Below are 24,391 nucleotides of genomic sequence, written 5' to 3'. Positions count from 1 at the left end.
GACCAGTCAGCCTGACGTCGGTAGTGAGGAAAATTCTAGAGTCAATTATAAAAGATTTAATAGCTGAGCGCTTGGAAAACAGTGGCAGAATCAGACAGAGTCAACGTGGATTTACGAAAGGGCAATCATGCTTGACAAATCTACTGGAATTTTTCGAGGATGTAACCAGTAGAGTCGATGAGGGGGAGCCAGTGGATGTGGTTTATTTGGACTTTCAGAAGGCTTTCGACAAAGTCCCACATAAGAGATTAATGTGTATAATTAAAGCACATGGGATTGGGGGTAGTGTGAGATGGATAGAAAACTGGTTGGCAAACAAGAAACAAAGAGTAGGGATAAACGGGTCTTTTTCCAAATGGCAGGCAGTGACTAGTGGGGTACTGCAGGGATCGGTGCTGAGACCCCAGTTATTCACAATATATATTAATGATCTAAATGAGGGAACTAAATGTAATATCTCCAAATTTGCAGATGACACAAAGCTGGGTGGGAGGGTGAGCTGTGAGGAGGATGCAGAGATGTTTCAGTGTGATTTGGACAAGCTGAGTGAGTGGGCAAATGCATGGCAGATGCTGTATAACATGGATAACTGTGAGGTTATCCACTTTGGTGGCAAAAACAGGAAGGCAGATTATTATCTGAATGGCTATAAATTGAGAGAGGGGAATGTGCAACGAGATCTGGGTATCCTCATACACCAGTCGCTGAAGGTAAGCGTGCAGACACAGCAGGCGGTAAAGAAGGTAAACGGTATGTTGGCCTTCATAGCAAGAGGATTCGAGTACAGGAGCAAGGATGTTTTGCTGCAATTATACAGGGCCTTGGTGAGACCACATCTGGAATATTGTGTGCAATTTTGGTCTCCTATCTGAGGAAGGATGTTCTTGCTATAGAGGGAGTGCAGCGAAGGTTTACCAGACTGATTCCTGGGATGACGGGACTGACATATGAGGAGAGATTGAGTCAGGTAGGATTATATTCGCTGGAGCTGAAAAGAATGAAGGGGGATCTCATAGAAACCTATAAAATTCGAACAGGACCAGACAGGGTAGATGCAGGAAGCTTGGGGGAGTCCAGAACCAGGGGTCAGTCTGAGGATATAGGGTAGACCATTTAGGACTGAGATGAGGAGAAATTTCTTCACCCAGAGAGAGGTGAGCCTGTGGAATTCGCTGCCACAGAAAGTAGTTGAGGACAAAACATTGTATGTTTTCGAGAAGGAGTTAGATATAGCTCTTTGGGCGAAAGGGATCAAAGGATATGGAGAGAAAGCGGGAGCAGGCTATTGAGTTGGATGGTCAGCCATGATCATGATGAATGACAGAGCAGGCTCGAAGGGCCGAATGGCTTACTCCTGCTCCTATTTTCTATGTTTGCTCTAGACAATTCACCGTGTATTGATACTTAGAGTCACCTGAAGCAGCTATTAATTTGTCCATGGACATTTCTGGAATTCATTCGCCTATTTTTACTATTCCAATTTAATCTTCTGCTGACATAGCCTGATTTCCTATACATGCTTTCATCTGTGTGTCTTTAATCCTTACGTTCCATTGGCTCTTGTGCCCAATATTTGGAATATTTTGAAACCAGGTAGCAATCTAGTCTTCTATTCTTTGTGTCAGAGTGAAGTGCCTCATTTTTCCCATGAAGGCTGAAGGAAAGAACTGTTTCCCAGGAAGTTATTTAAGGCAACAGGCATATGATCCAACAGAGTCTCCTTCTCTGAGAACTGATTGCCAGTTAGGAATACTTGCCTTGTTATATGAGATATCTTACCACAATCTAGTAATTTAAATGCTAGTACAAATCCAGGAATCTGCAACGTGAACTTTGTCAACCTTTTGTACAATCGTTAAAGTCCATGATAAACTCTTCAATTAATGACTATCCTCTTTCCAAAAGTTATCAAATTCTGACCAGGTCTCCTAAGTATTAAAAAGGTTATCTTTCTTGTACATTTCATCCAGAAATTCTATTAGGGAGTTCAGACCTTCTTCACTATGCAGCCAAGTGGCATCCATTGCAGAAATTACCTTATTTTTGACTTTACTTCATATAGGAAGTGAGAATGCCAAGACCATGCCTTGCTTTCTCTTTGAGTAGTAATCCCTGCCCATATATCAATCTCTTTCTTCCACTACTTATATGATTCAAACTCCAAGAACATTAAAGGGTAATCATACCTCAATGATTTAAATTTGCCTTTTGTCATCTTTCACAATGGCCACTAGAATTTTAGTTGCATCTTTTGGCAACCATCCTCTCCTCCCATGTTAGAACTCAGATAGCTAAGTAATGAAGGATAGAACACTGGAGTCTGTAAATATACTTTATTTACAGAGGCTCACATTTCATATTGTGCACCTGCAACCAACAACACAGTTTTAGCCTGCTTATATATATAAATATATGAGCACAGGTGAATATTTAATTGATACCCACCACCTGAATACAATTATCACAATATTGATAGACGATTAACACCAACCACACGCATCCTATGTCAGCTATAAACATTTGGCTGCACTGTCTGCTTAATCTAGGCTTGAAACTATTGGTCAACTTTTGTTGGTTTTTCTAATTTGGATGCATGAGAAGAATATTGTGAGTGCACAGAACCTGAAACAAATGGGAGAAAAAATTCAGCCAGGAAATATAATGAAACGAAAATAAACCAAGAAAGATAAAATAAAGAGAAAGCATGTACTTCACACATTAGATATCAATATCCACCACTGCGTTTCACTGAAATCTAGGCAAAGTCCTGGGCGACAGAATCATGTTGATTTTTGGGGATGGACTTTCATTCCCATTCCTGACTCGAGCTATATTTTTCCTGTCAGCTTGGGAAAATTGGTATCATCAACTCTACTTAGCTGCCTCACATGGCAGTTCTAGTGCTTAGAGACAGGAATGCGGAATGAGTGTAGCTTCAATTCTCATTCAAGCAGGGACAGGTGAGGCCCACAACGAGATTTGAAGCAGGATATAATTTTTAAATTGACGCATGGGCAGTAGAAAATCATCTGACGTCAGCAAAGATTGGGGTGTCAGGTTTTCTGTGTTGGATAGGATTTATATGGAAGAGTGCTGGACGAGTTGGAGCTCAAGAAACTAGTAAGGAGACGCTTAGGAAAAGTCAGGTCTGGATATGGCAAAGGCCTGGGTGAGAGTCTCCGGCGGTGAGAGTAAGATAGGGATGAACAAGGGAAATCTATCAGTTTCACAGCAAAGCCAATATCCCATGAAAGTCAATTTTATTGTTTCTACTGTTGCCTTTGGTGAGATTGACTAACTTGGTGCAGAAGAGTGATTAAATCTGGGACTCTGAAGAGTGACCAGTTTGCACAGATGCATGCCATTAATAGCTTCCAATTCCTTTTCCTTTTTCCTCTGATTTGTAACTTTCTCCCCCCCCCCTTGCCTACCTACTGCACCACCCCCCCACCCCCCCCACTTTTCAGTACAAATCATATTTTCATATTGCACAAATAAAGAAAATGGTTAAGTAGTAAACATATAGAGGCTGCTGTTGAATAAGAATACCGTACTTAAAAACAGCAAGTTGCAATCAAAAAATTAATACAAATACCAAGCACACCTTGAAAGGGTACATTAGAAATGTGCCCTAGGAATTGTTAATTATCATTTTAACAACTTGTTTCCCCTAAGCACATGTTACACAGATGCACTGCAGCTCTTGGTACACCACTGAGTGTGGGAAGGAATCTATAGCTGGCAAACAAAAAAGAGCAGTGTTAGCAATTAAAAATGGATTCTGAATAACATCAGCAAATCTAAATAAGACACAGAAAATATCTGAAGTGTGGGAATTGTCATTGGAATGTGTTGGCTGCATCACTTCTAATGTTCTTTTAAAAACTAACTGCAAAGGAAGACCCAGCAGAGCAGCACTTAAACTCTATTACAGTGTGGATTCATCCTTTGTTGTACTTTCTAGTGCACGTTCCATTAATTCAAATCCTGGTTCTCTAATGGAAAAGTTTCACTTGTTGAGGATAGTTGAGAGCACTATCCTGAAGATAGCATTAAATAGAATATCTGTGTTAATATTGTGTAAACAGATCATGGCAAAACCCTTAAAGCCAACAGCATAGTGGCAGTGGCATGTCTATCATCTACCTCCACTGGTATTTTACCAACGGCAGAGGAGGCATTGGACAGCCTGCCTGGCCTTGGGCCAATTGGGGCCCTTAAGTGGCCAATTAATGGCTACTTAAGGCCCTCCTCCTACCACGAGGGTGCCCATGCCATGTAGTGACTGGCAGCCTTTTTGCAGGCTGAGGCAAAACATGCCTAAGTCTCATTTCTTGTTGCCCATTGATTGTGAGGTGAGCCAGATCAAGATAGCAGTATCTGATCTACTTGGAGAATTCCCTTTAAGTTGCCTCCATATTATAGCATAGATCTAACCTCTGAATATCATTACATTACAGTTTCTTTTAGCAGCCTCACCAAGCAAGATTGTGCAACTAGTGCCAAGCTTTAGGCAGTTCTGTGCCTACTGGGACTGGTTCTGTGCCAAAGCCATTTCATTAAGTTAATGAAACAGCTCTTACAGCTGTTGTTGAGAGGGGACTTCCATTGCATCTTAGACTAAGCAGCTCTCGCGTCCACAGACGCAGGAGGCAGTCAAGGCGTTCCATTCTCTCCTCACCTCTCCTGTTCACTGTATCAATCTAGACTAAATTCAAACTGAGGGCGATGGGATAATATTGAACTGATCCAAACCAGGGGTTCTCAACCTTTTTACTTCTGAGATCCCTGTCTCGTGTTATTTTTAAAAAAATCACAGGCACCCTGTAACAAAGCAAAAATTAGTTTTTTTGGACTTGTTGCGGGTGCTTTTTTTCAAATCACTCCCTGGCCTCACCCCTTCCTAACAAAAACAGAAAATGCTGGAAAAACTCAGCAAGTCTGACAGCATCTGTGGAGAGAGAAACAGAGTTGATGTTTCAAGTCCATATGACCCTTCTTCAGAGCTGCCTATATCAATATCACCCCTCCCTATATCAGTAGCCACCTCCAACATGACAACCATCTAAGATCTTTGCACTCCAATTTTGGCCTCTTGCACATCCTAGATTATTATCACTTTGTTATTCCCAACCTTTCCTTTAATTGGCTAGCCCAAAAGCTCTGGAATTCCCTCCCTATAACTCTCTGTTTCTTTGATGCTTTCTTCTCCTTTATATCTCTCCTTAAAACCTATCTCTTCAATTAATGTTGCTGGATGGGGAGACATGTTGCCAAAGCTTTTTGTCTTGCACTGATTAGACAAATGTAAGAATGCGAAATTTCAAACGATCACAATTTACGCTACAGGAGAAAAGGGTGTTGCTTGGTTGGCAAGTCGACTCTGGCTGTGGCGTTACCACAGTGAAAGCAACAGGGAGCTCCCCAAGCTCCCAGGTAATTCAGAAATGGCGCAAGGTTTGAACATATTCCTTTGTTTTCAGAGAACGGGACCCTGCTTATGAAAGCATCTCACTTCTAGAAAGCATAAATGAGCCACGTTACGAGCTCAACTAATGATCTTAAACTAGTTGTTAGTGTAGCTATTGGCGCACTCAGGTTTGTTCAGCAAGTGCTGCCCAATTGCAGAATCACATTTAACAGTGGATGTATGATGTGATGCCACACCTTTTCTCCTATAGCATGAATTATTGTGATCGTTTGAAATTTGTCATTCTTGCATTTGTCCTGATGAGTGCAAGAAGTAAAGCTTTAGCAACATGTCTCTCTTTTCAGCAATATTCAAGTTCTTCAATTAACATTTGGGCTACCAGTGCTGATATCTCCTTATGTGGCTCAGTGTCAAATCATGTTTGAATTATGCTATTTACTATAAGAAAGGCACCAAATAAATGTGAGCTGTTGTTTTTGAGGTTGCAGGCAATCCTGAGATTCTGTATTCAGTGTGGGAGAAGATTAGCTTGGTGGCAACAGCAAAAATACCCCCAAATAGACAAAGCAATTGGTCTAAAGTTGTGATTTATTCAGCAGATATCATAGGGTTTTTTTTGGAGAGTTTTGTGTAACTTTTCACTGAATTGTCGCACAATACTATCCCTTACTTTCAGAAATGTCAGCCTCTTTTTTTTGCTACATCTGTTTCTGCAACTCTGAAACTTTCTCCTCAATAGAATTAAAATTTTCTTGAATTTCCCAAATATTTTCGTCTGTTGTTTTTTTTATTTAGGAACTTGCCCTCTTCTTCCCTGAGATCTCACTGGCTTTTTCTCAGTGAGAATCCGGTAATCCCGAATGATAAGTGATCTGACCGATCCAATTTCCCAGGAGTACCTTAACAGAAACCTGGGGCAGCATCTTACCTATGTCGGGGGGTGCTGTGCAGGAGCAAGCGGGGGTGGGCATGGAATCAGTCGCTGCCCGCGATCGGCTGCGTGCTGCCATTTTTGGCCCACCCAGTGTAACACGCGGCCGATAGCAACCTGTGTCAAGGGTGGGGGGGGGGAGAGTCGGGGCCTGTGCTCTTTCACCCATATGCGTGAAAAAGCACAGCAATCTCCCTGAGGCAGCTACGTGCCTCAGGGAGATTATGTTGATATTAAAATAATTTTAAAACGCATTTAAAAAGATATTTAAACAGGTTCCCTCATGTGCCTGCGTCACATGAGACGGGGCACGTGTTTATATTTCGGGAAATTTTTAAAATTTATTTAATAAAACCCTCAGGAAACCTCATCCCGCCCATGGATGAGGTTTCCTGAAAAACGCGAAGGCCGCTTGGGCTCTTCGCCTGCCCGCCAACCTTAAGGTTGGACGGGCAACGTTGTTAATAAGCTTAATTACTTTTTCAATGGCCTTAACAGGCGTTTGGCGGGTGCGCAGCCCACCTCCGGCGCATGCCCGCTGAACAAAAGATCTAAATGACGCGCGATGACGTCGGGACGCACGCCCAACGTCATTGCGCGTCGGCATGTCAGGCCCGCCCCCGCAGGCTGACGGCAATATTCTGGCGCTGGTTCCATTACTCTGAGTCACCGGCACTCGAGCCTCAGTGGCCCAGAACTATCCATTCAACTCTGCTGGAAAGTGGAACCTCCTTGCTCGGTTTAAACATTTTTTTAATTGGCAGTAATACTTGTCCTTCTGACAAGGTGACATGTTTTGGTGGACCCCTTCAAACCTTGCAGACCCCTGGTCGAGAAGCCCTGTTCTAATCCACTATCACCCAGTCACCTTTTCCTTTGTGTTCTAATGATAGCAATTTAATTTTCAGGTGGAGAAACAGAGACGAATAGAACGAATTAAACAGAAGAGGGCTCAGCTTGAAGAATTGATACTGCAGGTAACAAACACATCTATGTCCATATAAAACCTATTTTGTTGTTTACCAGAATAATTGCACCAATGGTGCTTATGTTTGTATCTGAAGTGCAATTAAGCCTTTGAACCCTACAGTCAGAATAGAGATGAAGAGAATAAATTAACATGGACAGGTTGTTGTGAATAGTTTGTATCATATGTAGATCTTACAGGAATAATGCATGAATATGGAAGTTACATTACACAAATTTGGCAATTGTCATGCAGTATATTCATACATACTTAAACCTCTAATTTGTTGGCTGCGAAAAATAGGTCTATAATTATCTGTTGAGAGAAAAATCCAATAATTTACTTACTTTAATAATCTGCTGTTTGCAATTGCTTATGCTTATACTTTCTTGGCCCATTTACTAAGTTCCTCCACCATGCTCTTAACACTGCATAGTATGTTCCACCACTCCAAACTGTGGGCGAGCGATCTAATCTCAACCTTGTGCCAATGTTGCTTTGGGGCCACCCATGAGAAAATCTCTTTTATAAAAAAAAAAGTTATCTATTCAACATTTTTTCCCCCTGTTCTTGATCCCTTCAATTCTCCTCCCCAAGGATGTGGCTTGCCTCCACTCACAGCTTTCCCCGGGTGGCAATTCTGAAATTTGGGAGCTGCCATATGATGCTAATCTTAAACCATCAGTTTTTTACCCTAGCTAAAACCCAGGCATTTGGTCAATTCTGTTAGTATTTCTTTAGTGGCTTGTCACCCATTTTCTTCCCCTTTACACCTTTCTGAAGTACCAAGGGATGTTCTTCGCCAATAGAGGTGCTATATAAATGCAAGTAGTTATTTTTTTCAATTCTATTGTGGCATTTTAATATGATGGGTTTTGAATAGTTCAATTTGTCACTATAAGTAAACATTTTTATAAACTATTTAAGAGACACTATCCAGTTTACTGGATGTGTCACACCACTGGTGCATTTTTTAACTATTTTAAATCATAGCACCAAACGTGATTTATTTCAACCCCATCAACTTCATTGCAAACCAGTATTTAAGAGCCAACCAGATATTACACTAAAGCCAAACTTGATTTAGCAAATGCCCCCTCATTATTTTGATGAGTCTTCCAACCATAAAAAATAGAGATATTGAGAACTTCAGAACTGTATACCTTTGTTTTTTTTTCTAAAATGTTAGTCAAAGTCATCTTACAATTCAATTTAATGCTTCCAAAAGATCTATTGCTGTCCAGAGCAAGATTCCTGACATTTATTTCTGTCGTTTCTGTTGAAAAGCTGCTTGCCTATTCACTTAAAAATCTTCTGTGCAAACACTTTTCTTTCTGTTTTAGACATTGCAACATGACCCTACCTGACCGATCTGCTCCCAAACCTCTGATAATGCTGTTATTGGAACCAGCCAGCTGTTTTCTGAGGGTTTTTTTTATAGGGCGGATAAGGAAAGTCTATTTTATTTTGTTGGGGAAGCCATGTTGAGTGGTCAACATGGCTTCCCCAACGACAGGGAATTTAAAGCAATTTAAAATTGTTAGCAGGAGAGGAAAGTAACAGGGTGGGAAAGAATCTTTATGTTGGAGCATGAAATGATTTGCCTAGAAAGTGGTTGAGACAGAGACCATTGCATGTTTTAATTGACAATTGAATAAATATTTTGAGCAGAGGAAGATGAGGGGGTTTTGGGGAAAAGGCAGAGCAATAGGTGTAGTCATGATGTGCCGCGAATGGCCTACATCTGTGCTATGGTCTTTTTGTTGCTCTGGGAAAAATTATTCTCTTCTATTTGATACTTACCCTTTCCTTCCTCTTCCCCAACCAAAAACAAATTTAAATTAGTGTAGGAACTAGATGAGAGACTTACATCCGGAGATAGCCGGGTAAAACCCACTGTACAATTGTATCTACTTAACTTGCTCAATCTAATTTATTTAAATTATCTCATCAACTGATATGTTCATAAAAATAATGAGACATTGGCACATCTGAAACTCTTGTGCAAAGCAGTTTTAATTGATTGGCTGTGTAATGAATCATTAACTTCTAATGTTGTTCTAATTAATGCTTTTCATGTGTCAGTCATATGAATGCACATCAGGTGGTCATGTGAAGCACACATTCATTGAGCTACCTGTCTTCCTTCCTTCCCTTTTGATCTATCATATTAACTATTTTGTGTAGTTTCCCTTTGATTTTCTTTCATGTGTTTTCTCTCTACCTTTTCTTATTCTAAAGGACGATTTTTTGTATTGATTCTGATTTTTTCTTTTAAACTGCTGCCACTTTTTATCTAGTTCTTCATTTTCATTCCATGATTCAAATTTGAAGCTTTTTGTTTTCTGTTTCCAACTTGCAGCAAATAGCGTTCAAAAATCTAGTACAGAGGAATCGGCAATCGGAACAGCAGACGCAGAGCCCCCCTGCACCAAACTCTACTATTCAGTTGCCTTTCATCATAGTCAACACCAGCAAAAGGACTGTCATAGATTGCAGCATCTCCAGTGACAAGTGTGTATCCGTGTTATATATAGGGTGCATTAGTCTCGAGCTTAGTTTGACCTACTTAACACTTAAATTGTTTGTTCTTATTACCTAATTTGGCTTACAAACTGCATTGTTTACAGCCTGTGCTAGGGGAGGTGATGGCATAGTGGTATTGTCGCTGGACTAGTAATCCAGAGACCCAGGGTAATTCTCTGGGGACCTGAGTTGGAATCCCACCACGGCAGATGGTGGAATTTGAATTCAATAAAAATCTGGAATTAAAAGTCTGATGATGACCATGAAACCATTGTCGCTTGCTGTAAAAACCCATCTGGTTCACGAATGTCTTTTGGGGAAGGAAATCTGCGGTCCTTACCTGGCCTGGCCTACATGTGACTCCACCCCACAGCAATGTGGTTGACTCTTTAAAAAAAAATACCCTCTAAACAAGGGCAATAAATGCTGGCCTAGCTAGCGATGCCCACATCCCATGAATGAATGAAAAAAAACAAGAACTAGTACCTCATAAGCAAACTAAGTTGGAGGAGCTGTATAACAAGGTTGTAGATATGCTACAATATTATACGTTAGAAGAAATTTATTCCGACAGTTCAGGATATCACCAAGAGTAGGAGACAGAACGGGTTAAATCAAGAAGTACTGATTAGGTCACAATTATAAGACAAATCTAGAGGATTCTGCGCATTTCAAGGAGTTCCGCAGTATCTGTTGCTGGTGAGTGGAAGAGAGTCTTTGCTATAGAAAGTTATTTCCTAAGTTATTTTACCCATCTATGATGTGACCATGTTAATTCTTAAACTTCATTATATTGATTGGCCAGAAAGCAGCCCTTTGGTTCAATAAGAACTCCCTTCAGAAGCCACTTTTTTCAGAATGTGAAACTCTGTAGACAGCAGAGAACCGTTAAGCAAAACTGTTCAAAGTTGTTTGCTTTTAAGTGAAAATGTTCAATAGATAGAGTATTTTAGATTGGAAACAATAATAAAAACAGGGGAGAATTGGATGAAAGGGAAAGATATGCAAAAGGAAAGTGTTAAATTGCAATTATTTGTAATGGTTTTAAATATTTATGTTATATATTTTTATCTTTAATTTAGCTGTTTGTCACATTTAATTATTGACATAATGTTGTGGGATTCTTAGCATCATAGGTGCTAGCTTAGAGCGTTAGTGGGGGGGGTAGAAAAGTTCTCAGCAAACCTGAAATTTCCATGTCCCTACATGAACTTAATAATTGCTATGACAGCCTTACCATTGTGGTGTTCCATTGATATCCCATGTAATGTTTGACATAATTATATCAAACTCAAAAAGGATGTTTTCAAGCTATCTAAGGGTGACTAATTTGCAACTAGAGTGGTTGATATAAATATATACATACAAAATTGCGGGCAGAAAAAGACCAGCTGGTCCATCAAGCCTGCCCCACATTCATGATGCTTGGAGGCATGAGGATTTTGACGAGACACTTTATACACCCCTGTTCAACCCCCATTGCAGCCGTGTAATCTCCCGGGAGAGGTTAATAAAAAGGCCAAGCAGTGGGGCGAAACTCTTGGGGAATTCCTCTCCGTCACCCTCACGCAATCAAAACCAGTCCACAAAATCACACCAACTACAAGTGTGTTAACTGTTAATCCACTTACTTTTTCTGACTAAGTATGCCTAAGTACATTCTTTTTAACTGACCATGTGGAAATCTTTGGCCTGCTGTATTCTCATGTATGTTACAATGCAAAAACAAATATTAATGAGAATTGAATTGCTGTGAGTTTGTGGTTAACTGCTCTATATATTCCATTTTAAAGTATTAACTTTTTCCAACTATCTCAGGTTTGAATATCTATTCAACTTTGACAACACCTTTGAGATTCATGATGATATTGAAGTGCTAAAACGTATGGGAATGTCCTTTGGCTTGGAATCCGGTAAATGTACTCCAGAAAATCTGAAAACTGCCAACTCATTGGTGCCAAAAGTTTTGCAGCCCTATGTTGCAGGTTAGTAGCACTGCAGGACGAATTTTGGAGACTATTGTGCAGTCTTACAGCTTGAAGATTAATCATATCCCTTATATTTATGTTGCAAACTACTCCAATCCACAGTTGAGATGACTTTATGCAAAGCAGCTGGCAATTTTCATATCAATTTAGATTTGTTACAATTGTTTAATAACCTCTCTGCTGTTGTGTGTACTCTAGCTACAAGTTATTAGTAATGAGCATTTCCAATTCGTATACAATGTATTTAGGTGCAGATTAAAATTTCCCTTTACTCTAATCTAAGGTGCCTTAATTTCAACCTCAGACTGTTGTCCTTTACTAGGCAAGGGTGAGTCTTGCCATTTATATATCCCACGCAGCTCTCACTTAGACCCATTGGAGAGAGGAATCTTTGATAAGCTTGGGCTTAATTCACGTCCAGGCAAATCTTTGAATATGTTGAGAATATTATATATTTCAGCTAACTGCAGAACCATCTTTGCAAAAAAAAAATCTATTAACCAGATTTACCTCTTTATATTCCTGAAATCGGAAAAAACACATTTTATTCTGCAAGGTGTAACAACCCCTTAAAATATTAAAATGTAATGGTCATAAAAATACCCAGTGTTGTCAATGTTTCAGGAGAAAGTAAAATCTGAAAAAAGCTTATTTATAGTACAGTCTATAACTTGCCTTTCTTTTAAAAGTGATTAGGCCAGCCCACTCTCAAATATCTTTTACTCACGTATTTTACACACCCACATTCCTTCTTTCATGTAGGAAGATCATTCTAATGGCCCCCAGATTTTGCAGTAAAAATAACAGTGAGGCTATCAGCACTCACCATAGTTAAGATGTCAATCGGGCAACAACTTCCCATGACAGCTCATGTGCAGTTAAATGCAGAAATTAAGAAGTTGCTGTTCGAGTTGCCCTGCTCCTGCAGAGATTGGCTAGATCGATGTCTCGCCTAGAGACGCCGCACATCATATACATGATGGGCATGAAGTTGGAGTGCTTATGCACTAGATACTCCTTAAACACGCCAGAAAAAGTTAGGACTTGTCCATTCAAAAACAAATGAACTTTTAACAGTGTGGTAAGTCTTAATTACTGACAAACAGCCTATCTGGCACTGAAAATTCAATCTTGCCAGTGTGAAGTCTCTTACTTGAGACTTTAATTATTGTTGGAGATTTTAATAAAGTTACTTTTTTTGTGTTCTGTCTCATTTATTTTTCTCTTTTAATCCTGTATTTCGTTCCCTCCCTTCTTGCTTTCTGTACAAGATTTGACATTAAATTAAATATTCTAATCTAGCCTGGTTCAGATTGCGTGCCTCAGTAAGGATTCTTCAATCAGATTGGTTAAGAAGACACACCATTGCTTTCCTTTTCACACAGATCCCAGATCCCCTGCAGAGGGCACTACATTTTTTTTGTCAATCACCGCAACCTCCAGTGCAAATGCCCACAGTCTGGGCAAGTATAGGTGCGGTGAATAATTGATGCCATTCATTGGTGCTGACCATAAAACCTGGGTCAGTATTTCATCTGATTCCCCCCCTGCCCGCCAGCTGTTTCAAATAACACTTATACTTTAAAATAAAAATTGAAAGTGCTTGAAATGAATGCTCAGCAGGTGAGGCAGCCTCTGTGAAGAGGAGCAGCATTGATGTTTCAGCTCGATGACCTTTCATCAGAACTAGGAAAGGTTAGAGATGCAACAGGTTCTAAGCAAGAAAAAAGGGAAGGAAATTGGGTGTGGGGAGAAAACAAAAGGAAAAGCATGTGAAAGGGAGGGAGGCAGGAGAGGTCATGTGACGAAAGGGATGATGGGACCAGTAGGAAACAAAAGATGGGTCGAGAGGAGGTGTAAATGGTAATAGCAGAACCACAATCACCTTGTCTGAAGAAATGGGGACAGAGGTTATGAGCTGAAATGATTGAACTCATTTTTGAGTCTGGAAAGCTGTAACACGCCTAATTAAAAGATGAAGTGCTGTTCCTTGAGCTTACGTTGACCTTCATTGGAGGCCTGAGGTTAGAGCAGAAGTGGGGCAGAGACTTAAAATGACAGTATCATTGATCTGGAAGGGAGCCGGAGGGGCGAGATCAGAAGTATGGAAAATTAAATGGGCACAGTTGAGGGCCCTGTCAAGCACAGTTTTGGGGATTCCTTGGTGGAGGAAAAAGGAACGTGTATCAGAAACACAGGTATGGAAGGGTGGTATTGTTGGAATAGATGAGATGGTGAATGTGGGAGAATGGGAAGAATCCTTATGGCTACCACATGTGTAGACTGGTTCACACAGCTATGTTGAGATCGGCTGCTAAACTACAACTAGTTACAAGGAATTGGATGAGAGTTTTAGGAACCACTCAAATATCATCGTGTGCTGGAAGTGAGTGTGCAGCACATTGTCGGGGCAATTGCTGGGTGGTGGGCTATGCAATCATATAAAGTTGACCAAGAGTTTCCAAACTGAAGAACAGTTTCAAAAGGAGTGCAAGAAAGTGATACGTAGTGCTAACTTGGGTAGCTTGAGCTCAGGTGGCCTGTTGAAATATTCTGACCCTCCTACATTAACTTAAAAATAGGTGAAGAAGTATAATGAAAATATTTCTCTTTAAATAGGCCATGATCCAGATCTGAGTGATGTTGTGATTGGTTTTATGCAGTCTGTCACGGTGGAAACCATGGCAGCTACACCCACTTAATCCTGGGAGAGGCCCTGCATCAGCCTCCCAGCGGTAGGGAAACCTTCCCCCAATTAAGTTGGAGGATGAAGGGACTAACAGGGGATTCCCAAGCATCAGTGGCAGGATAACAATTAGGCTCATTAATTTACTGATGGCTGAGGCACGGGGTCTTCAGCACCTTCAGAAGGCTGCCCAGCAAAACCTGTCACGTTTGCCAAGGGCCTGCTGGGGAGGGGCTGGTGGCGGTCCCTCGCAATCAGGCACCCTGTGCCAGATCAAGAGACCCAACACCAGGCAGGGGAGGGTGGCTGCTGATAGTCATTCCCCTACCCTTGCTTGTGGCACTCCACCCCCACATTCCACAAACTCCATCCCACATTCATTCACCTTGGCCTGGGGTCCCATGATGATCCAGGGCCTTAGGTAGGTGCATTGCCCACCATTCCCTCTGCCACTGGCAGCTCTCGGCAGGTGGGACTTCCACCGGGGACCTCGATCTTGGGGAAGGTCAGGTGCTGGCTGCTTAAGCCTGAAGGGCACTTGGTTCCGTTGGGCCTCCCCCATGGAATTGACAGGGGTTCCCGATCGGTTGTCCAACAGGTGGGCAAGACCCCCGTCGGCCCATCAAAATCCCAGCAGTTGTATTTAAATTGTATTCAGCTATTTCTACTGTGGAATGGGAAGAAGGAGCATCATAGTCCCTGTGGGAATCAGTGGGCTTAAAGTGGATATTGGTCAATAGCCTGTCCCCAGAAATGGAGCTAAAGAAATCAAGGAAGGGAAGGGTCTGAGATGGACTACGTGAAAAAGAGGGAAGAGTAGTAGAACTTAGCAAAAAAGTTGATTAAATTTTCCTGTTTGGGATGAGAGCAGGAAACCACACTGATACGGTCGCAGGCTAGTGGGGAAAAGAGGTGAGTAGGATTGGAACAAGGAACGTTCCACATATCCCACAAAATGGAAGGCCTAGCTAAGATGCAGGTTGCAAGAAGGAAAGGACTTGCAATTATATTTCTCAGAACATTCCAAAACGTTTTGTAGTCAACAAATTTGTTCTCGAGCTGCATTTGTTGTTGGTGTGAAGCCAAATGCTGTAGCTAGTTTGCACACAATAAGTTTGCACGAATGGCAGATGAGTGAATGGACAGCTAAGCAAGATTGAACAAAAAATATTGACCAAAATACCAGCTGCATTCATTGATTATCTTCAAAGTATGCCATAGGATCTTTTATATTCTTTTATCTCTTTTATATTCGCCTAACAGGCAGACAGTGCTCCAGTTTAAGATATTGCTCAAAAGATGACACCTTTGTAATATAACACTCCATTAATTTATTGATTGATCAGTTGAAAAGTGACATCTCGTCCAACTTTGGAATGTCAGACTAGAACATTTATATAAAGTCTTTTTGTAATTTTGGTCCATCCATAATCTACCAAAGCAGTCCCAATTGTGAAAGATCTGCATCCTGGCAGGGGAGTTCTCCCTGGTATCCTGGCCAACACTTATCCCTCAAACAGTGTCACTGTGACAGATTATCTGATCATCAATCTCATTGCAGTTCATGGGACCTTGATGTGCATAAATTAGTTGCTGCATTTCCCTACCTTACAAAAGCAACTACACTCCGAAAGTACTTCATTGGCTATGAAACACTTTGGAGCATCCTGAGTTTGTGAAAGGTGCTAAATAATGCATGTTCCTTTCTTTAGTTGTATTATATTGATAAGCTTAAAGGTACTACATAATGCATGTTCCTTTCTTTAGTTGTATCATATTGATAAATTTAAAAGTTTAATGCTGTCCTTGAACATAGGGAAGTGTGTATTGAGTGAATGAAAAATATCACCCTGTTGAGAGCATATATTTATTGGCTGTGCAGGACAAAGAATTCCAAAATAAAGCAAATTACAAATGACTGATTGTCCATGGCTTAAGGAAGTCACGTTTTAAAATATGCCTAATTATTGAGCAACTGTTAAAAGTATTCTCCCTCCCCACAAAAGGTCTGGGAAACAAAAGTACTGCAGTCATAAATTCTGTTGTGGCATTGTCAGTTTCAATAGCAATTTGCCTTTAAATAGATCCCATCTCTGCTGCTAAATAGATCCCATCTCTGCAGCTATGAATGCTCTTTTTAAACGGGCCTTGCTCATACTGCATCAGCGCGTACATGCAACTCTTTTTCTTTGAATTGTGATGGCACCCCATTTATCGCCTTTTTGAACTGGTTTGCAAATTTGAAAAGGCAAATCCGGCACCCCTTTGTGCTCACAGGCCACTGCTGAAATGTCGTATTCTAGATTTATATTTTACGGCTGTTGAGAGGATATATAATTATCATCTGCATCACCTCGCACAATCAGCTAATTTTGTTGACACTTCGTGTATTTCACTAGAATTTTATACTTCTTTTTCTGTGGGGGAGCAGTTACAGTCTCTTGAGCATATAGTTGCCAGCTAGAGAAAGGAGATACTAAGAGAAATTCAAGGCTTTGTCAAAAACCCCTTTGTTCCATTAAGGTAGGGGGTCAAGAAAGAGAGGCTATTTAGTTCCAGCAGCTCTGGTAGTTGCCATGGCAACTCTTAGTAACCCATTCTCAATTGACATTCAGAGAATGTTCTTTACCATTCCGTCTTTCTTTCTGAATTTATTATCATTTATTGTGTGCTTGCTGTAAGCTACTAAACTCAGATTGTGCTTAAAGTGTTCTTGTGGGAAAATTTCATGAAGGTGTTTTTATAGCTTTTATAGAAAAACAGAATAACCGCAAAGAGAGCAAATGTTTAGGGTGAGCCTATGGGCATGTTACATCCAACACGAATATTCTAGGAAGCCTTATGTATTTTGTTATAATGGCAGTAGGTTAATTAGGATTTGGATCAGTTCACAAGAAATCAAGCAAGTTGTTTTGAGATGTAAACAGGGTATTAATTCCTACACATGTGGGACGATCAAGGCTGTATTTAATATTGCAGGACTATTTCTAGTGAAAACTGTTCAGAATATGAGAGAGGCTAGTGTTTTGAGTTCATCCTGTTCACCGTGTGAGGTGGATTAAGAGTGTGGCCACATCACAAAAGTAATTCAATTGCTCATGTGCATCAGCAGTTATCATAGAATCTTATGGCGCAGTAAGAGGCCATTCAGCCAGCCCATCGTGCCTATACTGCTTTTTTTGAACAAACTATCTGATCAATTTCACTCCCCCCTCTCTTTTCCCAAAACCCTGTAGCTTTTTTTTTTCCCCCTTTTGAGTATATATTCACTTCCCATTTGGATGTTATTGTTAAATATTCTTACACAACAGTTTCAGGCTGCATTTCAGATCATAACAATTTGTTGCCTTTTTTTTTTAAATCAGCTCCCCTCTGATTCTTTTGCCAATTATTTTAATAACCTCTATTAAATCTCTCTCTCTCTTTAATCTTTAACATTCCAAAGAGAAGAATCCCATCTCCAGTGTTTTCTACAAATTAGCTGTAGTTCGTCATCCCTGATAAATATCCCCTGCAGCCCGTCCAAGACTTTGACATCCTTCCTAAAACCTGATGCCCATAGTTGGACACTACGGCCGACTGAGATCTACAGGTTTAACAGAACCTAATTGTCCAGAAGTCAACCCATTTGCAAAAATGATACAAGATGTTGACCTTTCCCTTGGGGGATGAAAATAGTGGAACAACGTTATATTTTTGAAAAGGAATCCCTGGTTAATAGGACATATCCCTGACCATCCATATGTACGAGTTGGTCTATTTCGTTTTAAAAATGCTGTTAGTTATGTTTCTTAATTCAAATTATTGGATTATTTAACTTTTTAGCGCAAAAGTTGCTGAATAATCAGGAGTAGACTGTATATATGCCTTTGGATTGAAATGCTAATTTTCAGATGAAGTGTTCCGCATGTCCTATGTGAAAATAGTGTTTACCCACTGACACTGTAACTCTCAGGTTATAATATGTGCCGAATTGCTGGAAAGGCTTTAACTTGTTTGATGATTTTACTTTTAAAATGGGTCGTGGTGTTTTACTGGGCCCACGATTCTGCAACCTGAGGGAATTTGGTGGATGTTGTTGGATTGTAGCTAGATTGTTCTCCACAGGATGAGAGTGGAAATCAGAGGGTGAATCATTCCCTGCTGACTGTTCATGCATTTTTATGTAGTCAGAATGTTGTCATTAGGATTTCAGTAAACCACACTAATCGGTTTGTGAAATTGTCATGCCGTGTCCATGAAAACTATAAAGACAGCAGGGTAAAATTTTGTTCTTTTTAAAATAATTTTATCCTTCCATACTTGGTTCTATCTGACATCTTAAGCTTTGTATCATTAAAGTGAAGGACTGGTGGTGACAAATCTGTCACTTGCGGTAGTGGCGGGAGAAATTTGAGGTGGCTCATTGAGGGAATCACACGCTAAGGGGCCTTGGCACAATTTTAATGTTCATTGGCATGTGCGATTTCTTTCTTTAGCTATTTATATCAATGTGCTAATTAAGTGATAGGTTACATTGACAGGACCTTGAGAGGTAACCAGTTCAGTGTCTCAGAAATTATACTAAGGGAGACGGTGGCAGAGTAGTGTCGTCACTGGACTAATGTTCTAGAGGCCCAGGGGGGCTCTTGGGGTTAAAATGGTGAAATTTGAATTCATTAAAAGTCTGATGACCATAAAATCATTACCAATTGTTGTAAAAACCCATCTGGTTCACTAATGTCCTTTAGGGAAAGAAATCTGCTTACCTGGTCTGGCCAACATGTGACTCCAGACCCACCAGCAATGTGGTTGACTCTTAAATGCCCTCTGAACAAGGGCAATGAATGCTGGCCTAGCCACATCCCATGAACGAATAAAGCAAAAAAATACTGCCTACGTGGCAGAAGTGCCACAATTGTTTTATCCTTTACTTTGTGCATTGTAGCATTGAACTTTGTCACTTCTTCTGTGGTGTACCCTCAATTATAGTTACAATTAAAGTACAGATCTACATTCTTGGAATGCCGCCTTTATTTGAGAAATAGGATATTTCTGAAACTAAAATATGCAAATTAAACTCAGAGTGCCGTTTCTAGCCAAGTCTAGTTTGCACCTGCCTGAGTTGGAGCTACAATGCCACTGATGTTTCTTTTGGCAGTCTCCCCCTCCACCCACTAAGTACCATTTCCTGATGGGCAGAGAGATGCTGGACAGATACACCCAGACTTCTGGCAGCACCACTCTAACCTTTTGGCCAGACGGCCGTAGCAGCCAGAGTTCACTTCCCTAACTCTGAACCTTGTCTTAACCAGATGAAAACTTAGCATGTGGAAAATTGGACTCAGTAGCATAATGGATATACGTACCAAGTGTGGTGCATCTCAGGGCTATCTTATGGATACTTCCAAGTTGTAGTACAATGAATGCACTATAACAGAGTGTTCGGAGGTGTGGTCAAGCTCATACTTTCCCATACAGTGAGTCCCAGATCTCAGCGAACCCTAGGGGAGGTGCCAAGTGAAGGCTAGGAATATTTGAAAAGGAAGAGAGAGAATATTAGCAGACAGGAAGTAAACCCTGTTTACTCCTGTGAGTCTCCTATTGATAGGTTGACTTTAGAATGACACTGGCAGAGCAGCTGAAATTGTTTTTATATTATATAATTTTTTTTTTTAAATAAAGAAAATATCTTGTGAAAACTAAAATACCCAAGATATGCTTGCATCCAACCACGACAATTTCAGCTTCACACCATGCAAAGCAGACAGTATTAACCCAATGCAAGGGTAACATGACTCTAAAGCCAGGTAAAATGAGATTGCCTGAGAGGGCAGTTTTACGCTAAGTTGACTTAAAACTTGCTGGAATTAATTCCAGTGTGATGTCCAACATGATTTGAAAAATGCTCAGGAGGTCTGCGAAACCATCTGGTCACTTGATAAATTCTTTTAACCTCACTTAAATATTTATAGGTGGAGATTCTCCCGCTGTGCTCTCTAAGTATTTAACTTTATAGCTGTAGGGAGAGTGCTCTACCTGCCCACACATTTGTCCGGGCATGTGAACTCTCCCAGACAAGACCATTGCAGTTTGAGCCAGGCAGTGTGAACGCAGTTCCAAATTATGGCTACTAGTCTCAGATTGGTAGCAGCACTGTAAATATACCTTTAAAGCAGTGTATGTTCATACTTATTACCTGCTTTGAAACCTGGTGTCAGTGTTGGCTCAGTGGGTAGCATTCTTTCCTCTGACTCTTACTGCAGAGACTGGAGCACATGATCGAGAGTGACACCTCAGTGCAATACAGAAGGGGTGTTGCATTGTCTGAGATGCTCTCTTTCAGATGAGACATAAACATAACCCTTTCTGCCTGCTTAGGTGGATGTAAAAGATCCCATTGCAATAATTGAATATGATTAGAGGAACTCTTCTTGGTTAAATTGGCTAAAAGCGGGTCCTTTCCTTTCATTATCATAGCATGCTGGAATAATAAAAGCCTGCCAATGTAGGCATTGGTGCACTAGTTTATGCAGCATTCACTGCATTTTTCCTGATATAGAATTATGATCTGGCTGTTCTTTTTCTGATAGAAATGGCTGACGGATCATCCTGGGCAAACAGGGAAGTTCCTACAGATCTAATTCAAACTGCCTCAGCTTTATCCACAACAGGCTCTATTTCTCAATCAAGGTAAAACTACTTATAACTTAAGCTGTGAATAAATTAGAGGGTAGGAGTTGTTCAAATGCAAAGTTAATTGCAAGCACTTAGTTAAACCCTGGGAATGGCTAACATTTTGAACACCCCACTTCCCCCATTGTAATTTCTTGGGGTTGGTTAGCTCAGTTGGTTGGACGGCTGGTTTGCGATGCAGAGTGACGCCAACAGTGCGGGTTCAATTCCCGTACCGGCTGAGGCCATAACGCCTTCTCGACCTCGCCCCTCCCCTGAGGTGTGGTGACCTTCAGGTTAAAGTCGCCACCAGTTGTCTCTCTCTAACGAGAGAGCAGCGTCTGGGACTACAGCAACTTTCATTGTAATGTCTTTCTTACAAGTCTTTCTGTACTCTTGGCAGTCAGCAGTTGTTAGTCATTTGTCCTTATTACATTTATTTCCTGAGTGCACGACACTGAGCGTGCACTGTTGAAATGCCACCAATATAACGACAAAAAAATTGCTTTTAACTTGTCACCCAGGTGCAAAACTGGCAAATTGTTGAAATTTATTAGGAGTGTGCTGTATGAATGTTCAGTTTCTCATTTCTAACCAACAGTATAAACCCCGGATTATCTCTGGATGTAGAAGTTGCCTTAGCAACCGGACACCTCCTTGCTCCAGAGAGTCGCCACTCAAGCAGCGTTGCATCACACTATGAATCACGAGGTGAAACGCCATGCTCATTTAATGATGATGATGAAGACGATGATGATGATGAAGATGACTGCTCTTCGCTTGTTGAAGGAGAGTAAAGAGTGTGCTGGCATACTTCTCAAGCTGCTCACATGTGCTTTTTATTAAGCTGTACTATGTTTCACCATCCACTCTTGTCATCTTTGTGACTGACCCTTGCAGACTGAAAGCCGAGGGGGCGAGAAATGTACAGCAATTCTGTGTGAATGTACGGAATCCTGTGATGCAGCTTTTAGTCTGTTGCTTTTACATAATCAGATCCAGTTAAAAATGATCCAAAACAGAGTGGCTGGCACAGTTTTAATAGCTGCTATTTTATTTTTGTTCTGATTTGTTTTGCTTCCACTCTCCCCCTTTACTCCTGTCCTTTGGAAGTCTGTGAGATTCACAATCTGGTTGTTTCAGTGTTGCTGTTACAAGCGTATCTTTTGCTTGTATGAGTGAGTTTTGGATTTAGGGTATGTTGAGATAAAGCGAATTGTTTTGGTTACTTTACAATTTTTACTTGGTCAGGGTCAAAGCACGATCGGAGACCATTGAAGTTTTGGGTTCCTGCCTGACAGGGAAGTGTCTAGAACAAATTACTTACACTTCCTATCTAAAATCGTGGGTTTGCCCAGTTCTGAAGCAAGGGAGTTCCAAAGAAATACCAAGCTCTGATGTTGATTTAAGCTAATATATGACATTTATTTAGAAAGAATGAGTAAAATTAATTTTGTAGTCTTAAATTCACTTGTGTGAATGTTTTTTTTGACTCTTGAGCAACAAATCAAAAGTAACATTCCTCAACAATGACATCTTTCCAGAGACTGAGGATAATGAGTCTAAACTGCTGATCAAACCACTTACTTCATATAAAAAAGATGATCAGCAACTTATTAGAATACTTTTGCTCCTCCAGTGGCACTGTGAACTTATCTGTTGAGTAGTTTATGAATGCAGATTAGAAAGGTGCCGGGTTCAATCTCCAGAAGTAGCTAACCTTTAGGTCACTACAGCTGACCTTCAGCCAGCCTGGATTAGACAGAGGATTGGCCAGGGCTCCTTGTCCTGATTGCTATGCAGTATTCCCCACTCCAGTGTACTTGACTGGAGGTCAGGTGAGGACAGGATCAGCCTAGAAGTCATATGCCCCTGTAGTCAAAAAGTCTACTGACACACAGTTGTCAAAGGTCACATGTGAATAATGATCATCTGGGCATGCTACCAGGGAGTGATTAGGGCCCCTGGAACTGTAGCCGTGCAAGGAGACAACATTTTCAGGAGGAATGGGAAAAGGAGAATATTGTATTTAAAAAAGAACTTCTGGTTTTGAACTTGTGTAGATTGACTTTTTTTAACAATATTTTGACAAATGCTGTCATCTGTATCCCTTTCCATCATATTTCCTGATATCATTTTTTTTACTATCATCCCCTAACTCCCTTTTTTTATAAAGAGGTAATATCAGATAAAAATGTAAGTTATGTCTAGAGCAACAGGCAGAATACTCACTAAAATTCAATAATTTATGGTCATACTTTCACACGCCAACCTCTCCATTCAAAGTCTGGTCACCTACAGCTGTAAACCTTTATGAGCTCATTGGGGGTGAAATTGGTCATGGGCAATAATGTAAAGCAGATGATAATGAAGTAACAACCCGCCTTTATATCCCACCCAACTTTTCTGTTGACATCACATCAGGCGGGTGATGGGCTGTCAGCTTGTTATTGTCTATTTAACGCTGCCGTCCAAGACCAGTTTCACCCCCATTGCGTTTTTTGTAAATAATTAGCCATGTTATTAATTTTTCATTCAAGTTTTATATCCACTTTGTAGAAATATGTTCACTGTACATATATATAAAACATTCTTCTGTTGTGCTGCAAGTGGGATGTTAAGGTATACCTTTTGGTATGGTTTTAAAATAAGGACATCATTGTTGAATGTGCTGATGATCATACCTGCATGGCCTTTGGTGATGGTGCAGCTACCTGCTTCCTGTGTTTTCAGGGAAGAATATTTCCACAATAAACTAAAAAAATTTGTATTGTAGAACATGGAATAAAATAATTTAAAGACAACCATGCAGGGACTGACTGAGTTTCTTTAAATGTGTAACGCTTTTGCATATTTAGTATAAGGCACATTGAGAAATTATGTTGAAAATTACTTCTGTATGAAAATTTTATGTCCTACTCTGTTTATGTATAAACTTAATTGAGTATCTACTCTGTTTATCTATAAACTTAAGCTGAGCAACAACTGGACTGGTGCTACAGCATCTGGTGTAGCAACCTAGTCTGGGAGGAAACAGGTGCAGTCTCCCTTTGCTTTGCTCCCAGTCGAGCTGCAAAAAGAAAGACTTGCATTAAGGTAGCGCTTTTCACGACCCTGGACATCTCAAAGCACTTTACAACCAACAAAGTACTTTACGAAGTGTGGCCACTGTTGCAATGTAGGAAACATGGCAGCCATTTTGCGCTCA

General features: G+C 40.5%; 1 protein-coding gene across 6 annotated transcripts in view; it reads left to right on the top strand.

Annotated features, from left to right (window-relative positions):
* The window catches only part of LOC144693948 (transcription factor Dp-2-like), a 217,571-nt gene extending 193,584 nt beyond the window's left edge, over window positions 1-23,987 (top strand). For all 6 annotated transcript variants that reach the window (XM_078564212.1, XM_078564209.1, XM_078564214.1 and 3 more), the window contains 5 exons: window positions 7,271-7,339; window positions 9,692-9,843; window positions 11,674-11,840; window positions 21,102-21,201; window positions 21,785-23,987. In XM_078564212.1, coding sequence (XP_078420338.1) covers window positions 7,271-7,339; window positions 9,692-9,843; window positions 11,674-11,840; window positions 21,102-21,201; window positions 21,785-21,980 — 684 coding nt within the window. In that variant the 3' untranslated portion in view covers window positions 21,981-23,987. The remainder of the gene's footprint in view (window positions 1-7,270; window positions 7,340-9,691; window positions 9,844-11,673; window positions 11,841-21,101; window positions 21,202-21,784) is intronic.
* The last annotated feature ends 404 nt before the right edge of the window (window positions 23,988-24,391 follow it).

The sequence above is a fragment of the Cetorhinus maximus genome, chromosome 19, assembly GCF_964194155.1.
Source record: "Cetorhinus maximus chromosome 19, sCetMax3.hap1.1, whole genome shotgun sequence".
NCBI lineage: Eukaryota > Metazoa > Chordata > Chondrichthyes > Lamniformes > Cetorhinidae > Cetorhinus > Cetorhinus maximus.
This window is presented reverse-complemented; position numbering and strand designations above follow the sequence as displayed.